The sequence below is a fragment of the Perognathus longimembris genome, chromosome 2 (genome assembly GCF_023159225.1).
Source record: "Perognathus longimembris pacificus isolate PPM17 chromosome 2, ASM2315922v1, whole genome shotgun sequence".
Lineage (NCBI taxonomy): Eukaryota > Metazoa > Chordata > Mammalia > Rodentia > Heteromyidae > Perognathus > Perognathus longimembris.
The window spans coordinates 67,619,761-67,629,153 of NC_063162.1; the positions used below are offsets into that span (position 1 = coordinate 67,619,761).

General features: G+C 44.4%; 1 protein-coding gene across 1 annotated transcript; it reads right to left on the minus strand.

Moving 5' to 3' along the window:
- Positions 1-1,219: 1,219 nt before the first annotated feature.
- On the minus strand, positions 1,220-8,611 carry LOC125344632 (E3 ubiquitin-protein ligase HECW1-like). The gene is made up of 5 exons (XM_048337069.1): positions 8,595-8,611; positions 6,807-6,905; positions 5,841-5,970; positions 4,631-4,777; positions 1,220-1,465 (listed from the first exon to the last, which is right to left on the minus strand). The coding sequence occupies exons 1-5, from the start codon at positions 8,609-8,611 to the stop codon at positions 1,220-1,222; spliced, it is 639 nt and encodes a 212-aa protein (XP_048193026.1).
- Between the last annotated feature and the right edge of the window lie 782 nt (positions 8,612-9,393).

Genomic DNA, 9,393 nt, shown 5'->3' on the forward strand with positions numbered 1-9,393 from the left:
GAGAAAATCAGGACTACAGAAAGAAGAATGTCCTGATGATGTTCTGGCCCCTAGGAGCTGCCTGTATGGGGCTTTCCCTGAGTCTTTACAGACTTGGGCCAGGATTATGGAAACATGAAGGAAAGTTCAGATGGAAGCAGAATAAGCACTAGCTATGCTTTGTAATAGGCCAAGGCTTATTTTTAGTTTTGGTACCAACCTGGAGCTTGAACTCAGGGCCTGGGGACTCTGCTTGAGCTTTTTTGCTCAAGGCTAGAATAGAGCTCTACCACTTAAGCCATACCTCCACTCCCAGATTGTTTTTGGTGGTTAGTTGGAGATAAGAGTCTTAGGGACTTTCCTGCCCAGGCTGTCTAGAACTGTGATATTCAGATCTCAACCTCCTGAGTAGCTAGGAGTACAGGTGTCAGCCACCAACACCCAACAGACCAAGGTTTTTTTGTGTGATAAATTGGGCTTGGAATGCATGTGGCTTAATGGTAATGTACTTGTCTAGCCAGCACAGGGTTCTAGTTTCAATCTCTCACACTGCATTGCAAATAAGAACAAAATCATGAAGCATATATACAGATGACAGATTATTACTGTCAAAGAAAAGAAAGAAATACTAAAATATGTTACCATGTAGATGACTCTCAAAACTGTATGCTAAGTCAAAGACCTGTTGGAAGCTGGTGGCTTAGGCCTGTGATCCTAAGCTACTTTGAAGGCTGAGACCTGTATGGTTATGGCCCAAAGCCAGCCCAGACAGAACGGTCAATGAGACTCCATCTCCAATTAACCAGCAAAAAGTAGAACTAGAAGCATGGCTCCAGTGGTAAAGCACTAGCCATAAGTAAGCCAAATAAGCTGAGTGAGAGTGTGAGATCCCTGAGTTCAAGCCACATTACCAGCAACAGACCCCAAAGGCAGCATTTGAATGATTCTATTTATACAATGTATGTAGAACAGTTAAATCCAAAGAAACCTAATTCAGACTGAGTTGCTGTAGGTTGGTGAGAGGAAAGAAAAATTGCTTAAAGGGTACAAAATTTCCTTTTGGAATGGTGTGTGTGTGTGTGTGTGTGTGTGTGTGTGTGTGTGTGTGTGTGTTTGGTCAGTCCTGAGGCTTGGGACTCAGGGCCTGAGCACTAAGCCACATTCCCAGGCGTGCACCGATAAACGTGTTTTAAAACTAGCTAAAGGGTATGGTTGAACAACATTACCAATGTCCTAAAGTCTATTGAATTGTCCACCTTAAAATGGTCAGCTTTATGTTAGTCAACTTCACTCCAACAACAACACCACCAATTTCCGAAGATTTCAATCCTGTTGGTGACAGTTTCACCGCCACCGCCTGGGTCAGCTCACCTCCCCGGTACTCCGTGTTGTTCCGCCAGTCGTTCAGGTCAATCTCAGCAGTCCCCGCTATCACTAGCTCCAGCTCCCTGGCATCAAACACTGAGACGAGTCTTGAATCTACCACCTGAAAGACAGATGGATTCAGCTCATGACCCAGGTATGCAGAAAGGGCACATTGACTATTTTCCTTCCCGTGTGTTACATTGAGAAACTGAGCATCATTTACAACTTTCCAACATGCAAGCACTTCTGAGTTCAAATCCAAGCAGTAGTAGTCTGTGATCTGAATGTTTATGTTCCTGGTAATTGTTGCTTTCAAAGTGGTGGTCATAGAGGGTGGGAATATTTGGGATGTGACTGGGTTATGGAGTCCCTAATGAATGATGTTAGAGGGCTCAACAAGGAGACCTGAGGGGGAATGCTGGTCTCTTGCACAGTGTGAGCACAGGACCAGAAGCTTCCATGTGTGGCCCAGAAGTGCACCCCCATCACACGTGGAATCTGCTTGTGGGCTGAGATAGGATTTTCCAGCCCCTAACACTGAGAGGAATAGATTTCTTTGCTTATGAGCTACCCAGGGTATAGTATTTTCTTACAGCAGACCGAATGGATGAAGAGAGCCATGGCGTTAAATATTTTAGAATGTAACCTATCCTGGAAAACAGGACATAAAGACTCTGTGGTTTTCTCCACCTGAGACATGCCTCTGCTGTTGATGTTCCAAACAAACCCAACTTCGCTCTTCACACTTAAGTTTTCACAGAACATGGAATATTAAAGGCAAAAAGTCTAGCAAGTCAGCTTGCAGTGACTGTATACCTTTCGCTCTACTTAACATGTATGTAAATTATGACTCATTCCTAAGATGGGACACAGAATACTAAAATGACTGGGCTTCCTTTCTCTCCTTGCTTCATTCCTCTCTTGCTCTCTTTTTTGTCAGTAGTGGGGCTTGAAGTCAGGGCTTGGTCATTGTCCCTAAGCCTCTTTGAGCTCAAGGCTAGTGTTCTACCACTTGAGCCACAGCACCACTTCTGGTTTATTTTTATTTTTATTAAATTCAACACACTAAGCTGGAGGTATGACTCAGGTAGTAGAGTGCTGGCCTAGCAAGTACAAAGGTCCTGAGTTCAAGACTCCAGTCCTGCCAGGCACCTGTGGCTCATGCCTGTAATCCTAGCTACTCAGGAGGCTGAGTTCTGAGGATTGTGTTTTGAAGCGGGATTAAGCAGGAAAGTGTGTGAGACTCTTATCTCCAATTAATCACTGGAAGTAGAGCTGTAGGTTAAGTGGTAGATCCTTAAGGAAGAGAATCTAGGTAGTGAGCTCAAGCTCCATCTCTCTCTCTCTCTCTGTCTCTGTCTCTGTCTCTCTCTGTCTCTGTCTCTCTGTCTCTGTCTCTCTCTCTCTCTCTCTCTCAGACACACACACCACACAGAGAAAAAGAAAGAAAAAAAAGGAAGGAAACCCTAACACACTAAACAGTTACAAAAACCATCTATCTTGCTTTTCGGTGTTTAACCCAAGAATTCCAGGCAAGTAGGCCAACTGGGTACCCTATGGATAGCCCTGCTGCTCTGCCTGCCGCTGTTGCAAGTGTTTTTCCATCTGCCCCACTTCTAGTTTTTGAGTGTTAATTGGAGGATAAGAGTCTCACGGGGAATTTTCTGCCTGGGCCTGCTTCAAAACAAGATCCTCAGATCTCAGCCTCCTGAGTAGCTAGAATTATAGGTGTGAGGCACTAGTGCTTAGCATTCCTCCCTTTTTAAAGATCTACAGGAAGTGTTTATTGGAGCTTTGTTCTTTTTTGTTCTTTTTTTTTTTTTTTTTTGGCCAGTCCTGTGGCTTGGACTCAGGGCCTGAGCACTGTCCCTGGCTTCTTTCTGCTCAAGGCTAGCACTCTGCCACTTGAGCCACAGCGCCACTTCTGGCCATTTTCTGTATATGTGGTGCTGGGTAACCGAACCCAGGGCCTCATGTATATGAGGTAGGCACTCTTGCCACTAGGCCATATCTCCAGCCCTGGAGCTCTGTTCTTTACATCCTCTGCAAGCCTGCCAGACTCAAGTTGTGTCTGCCATGATGCCTTCCTTGATCAAACCAGTGGTGGGTGGACACTAACCCATGTTCCTACCCATCCTGACAAGGCAAGAGAATACCTTCCAAGCTGTAAGAAAAGAATTCACAGCTCTTTTCTTCCTCCCTCCCTCCCTCCTTCCCTCTCTCCCTCCCTCCCTCCTTTCTTTCCTTCCTTCCCTCTTCCTTTCCTGTTTCTCTCTCTCTCTCTCTCTTTTTTTTCTGGCTCTAGAACTCAGGGCCTGGGTACTGTACCTGAGCTTCTTTGCTCAAGGCTAGTGCTCTACCACTTGAGCCACTTGAGCCCTACTTTTTTTTTTTTTTTTTGCTGGTGGTTAATGGGAGATAAGTCTCACAGTCTTTCCTTCCCAGGTTGACTTAGAACTACAATCTTCAGATCTCAGCCTCCTGAGTAGCTTGGATTACTATCATGAGATACCAGTACCTGGTCACCCTCTTATATCCAAGCTGGCAAAGAGTAAGTGTGTCATTCTCTTTTCTTTCTTTGTTGGTCCTGGGGCTTGAACTCAGGGCCTAGGCACTTACTCTGAGCTTCTTTTTGCTTAAGGCTAGCATTCTACCACTTGAGATACTGTGACACTCCCAGCTTTTTCTGAGTAGTTGATTGGAAATAAAGAGTTTCATGGAATTTCTTGCCTGAGCTGGCTTAGAATCGAGATCCTCAGATCTCAGCTTCCTGAGTAGCTAGGATGACAGGTGTGAGCCACCTGTGTTTGGCTAAGGGTGACATCTTATGCACAGGAAGCCTATCAGTTGTTGTTGTCTCTTTGATTTCTGGTTCAGCCAGGATTATGTGGCTGTCACAAAATTAAAATGTGCTGAGAGTGGAAATCATCTCCCAATGCCTTCCTTTCATGTTTTGTCTGTTTGTTTCAATTAGCCAGAGGAAACCTTAGTTGCACATGTGTAGAAAAGGGAGGCTGTGTGTTTCTGTGTCTGGCACAGCAGGGCCATACTAATGTCAGGCTTTTGAGAGTAGTTTCCACTTTTGATAAAAGCTAGGTTTCCCACCCCAGGTAGGCCTTCTTATATTCTGGAAAGGAGAGCTGAGCTCTTGGCCTGCCTTGCTTCTTTCTAATCTCCCAGACTGGCTTGCTGGTCTTCAAGAGCCTTGAGGAGCAGAGACCCCAGGACAAAGCTCTGGGGAGGCAGTGGGAAGAGGTCTGCCTCCTTTAGGCTGGCTGGGCCTCACCTCATAGAAGCCCCGCACCAGGGCCTCAGCCTGCTGCACCACGCCTCGCTCCACACGCCACTTCACCATCCTCTCGATGTACTCCTTCTTGTTCTTCTCCGTCACCTGGGTGTTGGCGCCTCCCGACTTTAGCTCCCTCTCTGTTACCTTGAGGGAGAACAGAAAGATCATGATGCCTGTCAATTTCTGCTTGTCTCCCAAGGAGCCATTGCGAGTCTAGGAGGATGACTACAGGAGAATTCCTCGTTATGTAATTTGACATGATCTCCTGTCGTGTCCTTAGTCCTTTGTCCTTTTGTGGAAGTCACTAGGAAAACTTTGGTTACTTGAAGTAGATTCTCAAGTACCTTGGAATAGCTACAGTATTTGTTCTAGAAGAAGGAAACACATTTCTTTAACTCAAAAGGTGTAATAGGAATAGAAGACAAAGAGAGTTAGAGTGGGGGAGAAGGCAAACTTCCTGTTCAATGCATATCTTAGAAAACTAGAGAAATTGAGGGGTGGGGGAGAATGATGAGAGAGGTGATATTGATCAAGCTGCACTGTGCTCATACAGTGACCTACTGAATGGTAACTCCTTTGTATGACTACTTAAAGACAAGAAAAATATAAATATTTTAAAATAGGAAATGTTCCAGGTTGTCCCTTATCTGAACAGAATGTGCAATGTGTACATGGTACTGCAGTCACATCTACTGAAATAGAAATGTCTACACATAATCTAGACATGCCTTCTCCCCTTCTCCCACTTAGATGGCCAAAGCAGAGGCTAAGAGAAGTGAATGGCTTTTTTTTTTTTTTGTCAGTCATGAGGCTTGAACTCTGGGCCTGGGAGCTGTCCCTGAGCTCTTCAGCTTAAGGCCAGTGCTCTATCACCTTGAGCCTCAGCGCCACTTCTGGTTTTCTAGTGGTTAATTGGAGATAAGAGTCCACAGGCTTTCCTGCTCAGGCTGGCTTTGAATCACAATCCTCAGATTTCAGCTTCCTGAGTTACTAGGATTACAGGTGTGAGCCACTGGTGCCTGGTATGAATGGCTTTCTAATGGATAGAGCTTCAGTGTTAAAAGATGAAAAGTTCTAAAGACTAGATGTCTAGCAATGTGAATACACTTAATAACACTGAAGTGGACACATTCATGATTAAAATGCATTCCATTCCATGCGTTTTTACAATATAGGACGCAGTTTGCCAAGCTCACATCACACAAACCTGTCCGAACACCTCTTCGTTAACGGTGAACGTGAGGTCCAGGATGTCTGTGATATTGTTGTCCTTCATCCACTGCAAACTCTGGTGAAACTCCTCATCCAGATATTCCAGGTCACTCAAATCGCAGGGCCTGGGGGAATCCAGGGAAAGGCAAACACTAGGGCTGAACAAAGGGCCGCCACACTTCATTCTAAAATGTGGTGATGTCATTGCTACCTAAACCATCACTGTCTTACTTGAATGCCATACTTTGAAATGTGCTGATGAGTCAGTACACTCAATAGATTTGGTTCATTCAGTAATTTTCCTTTGCAAAGGAACTGTTCAAATATTTACATTAATTAACATGAAATAATGATGGACTCATGGCTTTTCAATTTAAAACAACTAAGTTATAAACAAGTCAGTTCTACTTTAATAACATGCTTATAAAATTATAATCATCATCAACATATTTACTTATCATAATTTTGTATAAGCAGATTCATATACACTGTACAGTTTTGCCAGCAGTCTTCTCTTATCCCTATACATTATCTACAAATGCTTTTTCTTGTGTGTGTGCCGGTCCTGGGGCTTAAACTCAGGGCCCGGGTGCTGTCCCTGAGCTTTTTTGATCCCAGCTGGCACACTATCACTTGAGCCACATTTCTATATCTGGCTTTTTGGTGGTTAATTGGAGATAAAAGTCTCATGGACCTCCTTGCCCGAGCTAGCTTTGAACTGTAATCCTGAGATCTCAGCATCCTGAGTAGCTAAGATTGCAGGTGTGAGCTACTGGCACCTGACTTCAAGTGCCCTTTTATGACACCAAAAGATGGGTACCATGTAAGCACTTAGAACAGGAAACTACCAGGTGCCTAAAAAGAATGGTTGCCACAAAACAGGGACGAAGGGCATCAGGAAAGACAGTGGTGTCACACTGCGGGCAGAGCTGGGTGAACCCATGCTTTCCAGAACACTTACAGCCTCAGGAGTGCCTTATAGAAGGGCCTTGTGAAGAAAGCATCCAGAAGGTACTGATGGATCAAAGCCAGGCCAAGGATACGACCACTAAACCTGAACCTGGAGCACAGACAAGGCAGAGAAAATTGGCTGTCAGTAAGAACGTTGTCAAATATTTTAAACTGATATGTTTCTTGGAGTTTATATTTGTCACGATGGAGACCAAACTCAGAGTTTCTTATATTAGGCAAGTGTTCTGCCACAGGGCTATTTCCCCCAGCCCAATCTGATGTGTCTCTGTGTAGTAGTCATCTTTTAATCTTATTTATTTATTTATTATCTTTTAAGTAGTTGTACAAAGGAATTGCCATTAAACAAAGCAATTTATGAAAACCATGCATCTTGATCAATGTCACCCCTTTCAACATTCTCACTCATCGCTCCCCTACCCACGCCTTCCCTCACTTGCCTTACTTTTGTAGGTTATACATTGAATTCTAGACTGCATTCTTCCCTGCTTCTCCTTTCTCCCTGACCCCACCCTACCCCTTTCAAGTACCCACTTCTTGGTGCTTATTTTGTTGAATTTTGACTTGGCCTTTCTAAGGAATTACACTATTTGAATTCTCCCTGGAATCTACCATATGTCAGTTAATACATTTGTCATATCACCTAATGTCATTCTAATGCTTTAATTTACCCATTAGTGCTATAAGGGAGCACCTATCCTCTCTCTTATTCTTTACTATAAACAATGCTGTGTGCTTGATATGTACTTTATTTCATAATTTATTTCAGGTTGCAGTCATTTTTTTCCCCCAAATCTCTTCTCAGACATGATGATCAGAAGATTTAAGCAGAGCAAAGTTCTGGAGAAAGAAGAGGAGTGGAGGAATCTGAGATAAACACTGAACCTAAAGGGATCTAGACCTAAAGGAAACAAAGGCTTTCTGGAAGGTGATTTCGTACCTATCCAGACATTCTATAACATCACCTGAAGTCTGTGCTGAGGGGTGGAACACTTGAAAGAGAATGAGTCCCACACAGTTACAGACAGGAAGTGTTGCATCACATGATAAGAGAGAAGCTGAGCGAGGTTCACACCCAATGAACCAAGTCTTTGCGGGGAAGAATCGGTCATACCTCCAGATGTCACACTCTTAGTGATTTCAATTCTTGGAGCAATTGGCTGCCTAGAATTTTTGCTGGTGAACTACCTGGAGCCTGATCAGGTCCTTGCCTTGCTCCTAGGCCAGCTTCCAGTCTTCCAGGCCTGCCTAGTTCCCTGTGGCCATCCCATCATGCGGGCCTCACCCATCTTCATACCTACCCCAGAAATTGTGTGTGTGTGGCGGGGGGAGTTCTCTTTGCTCCCTATCTAATTAGGTTTTCAGCTACTCATGGACCTAGTTGCAACTTTGCTCAGTTCATTGGAAATGAGCTCAACTCCACTGCCTTTCATGAGGTTCTTTTTAGACTGAAAAGATTCTCTGCTGTGAGGGCATAGGGGCATGCATGGCTCACATTCAGTACAGGGCTTGTCTGTCAGGGGCCAAGTTCTGGGCTCTATCTCTGGTCCACTCACCCAATTATTTAAAAATTATATGAATGTAAAAGGAGGGCTGTTTTTGGTAGGACAACCAGCCAGAGGGTGATGAGGACGATGAGTAACATCAGAGTATTTTATATGTGTTCCTGTGAAAATAGAATAATAAAACTTTTTTTGAAAAAATAGGGAGTGGGTGCTGGTGGCTTACCCTACTCCTTCCTCTCTGGGGTCTTAGGAATCTTGTCTGTTTTATATGCTACCTTTGTTCCTGGGGCATGCTGTTTCTCCCCACTCCCCCCCTTTTTTTGAGAGGTTGTGAGGCTTGAACTCAGGGCCTGGGCATTGTCCCTGAGCTTTTTCACTCAAGGCTAGCACTCTTATCACTTTGAATCACAGTGTCACTTCTGGCTTTTTGGTGGTTAATTGGAGGTAAGAATCTCTCTCATGGATTTTCCTGCCCAGACTGGCTTTGAACTGTGATCCTCAGACCTCAGCTTCCTGAGTAGCTAGGATTACAGGCCTGAGCCATGAGGGCCTGGCTTTCTCTCCTCTTTCATCTGCCATTCTTCTTTTCTTTTGAGGCAAGCTTCTTTCCATTTTGCCCTATAGCCCAGGTTTTCCTTGAATTCATGATGCTCCTTCCTCAGCCTTACAAAGCTGGTATTAGAAGCATGCAACACTACACTTAGCTTTTGAAGTACTAATATGAGTGTGTGTGGTGTGTGTGAGTACACACAGGTGTGGCACCTTGAACTTAGGATCTCATGTGTATGCTCAGAGTGTTTGCTCATGGCTGGCATTCTACCACTTGATCTATTTCTTCAGTCTGACATTTTGCATTTTGCTTGTTAATTAGAGATGGAGTCTTGCAGATTTTTCTGCCAGGGATAGCTTCAAATCATGATCCCCCAGGTCTCTGCTTCCTGAGTAGCTAGGATTACAGGAGTGAGCCACCAATACCTGGCTTGAGCTGCCATCCCAGAGGCCTTGCTGGAGTGTGGCTCCTGTCCTCTCAGCCTCTGTACCCCAGAACCCCTTGTCTCATGTCATGACTGCCTA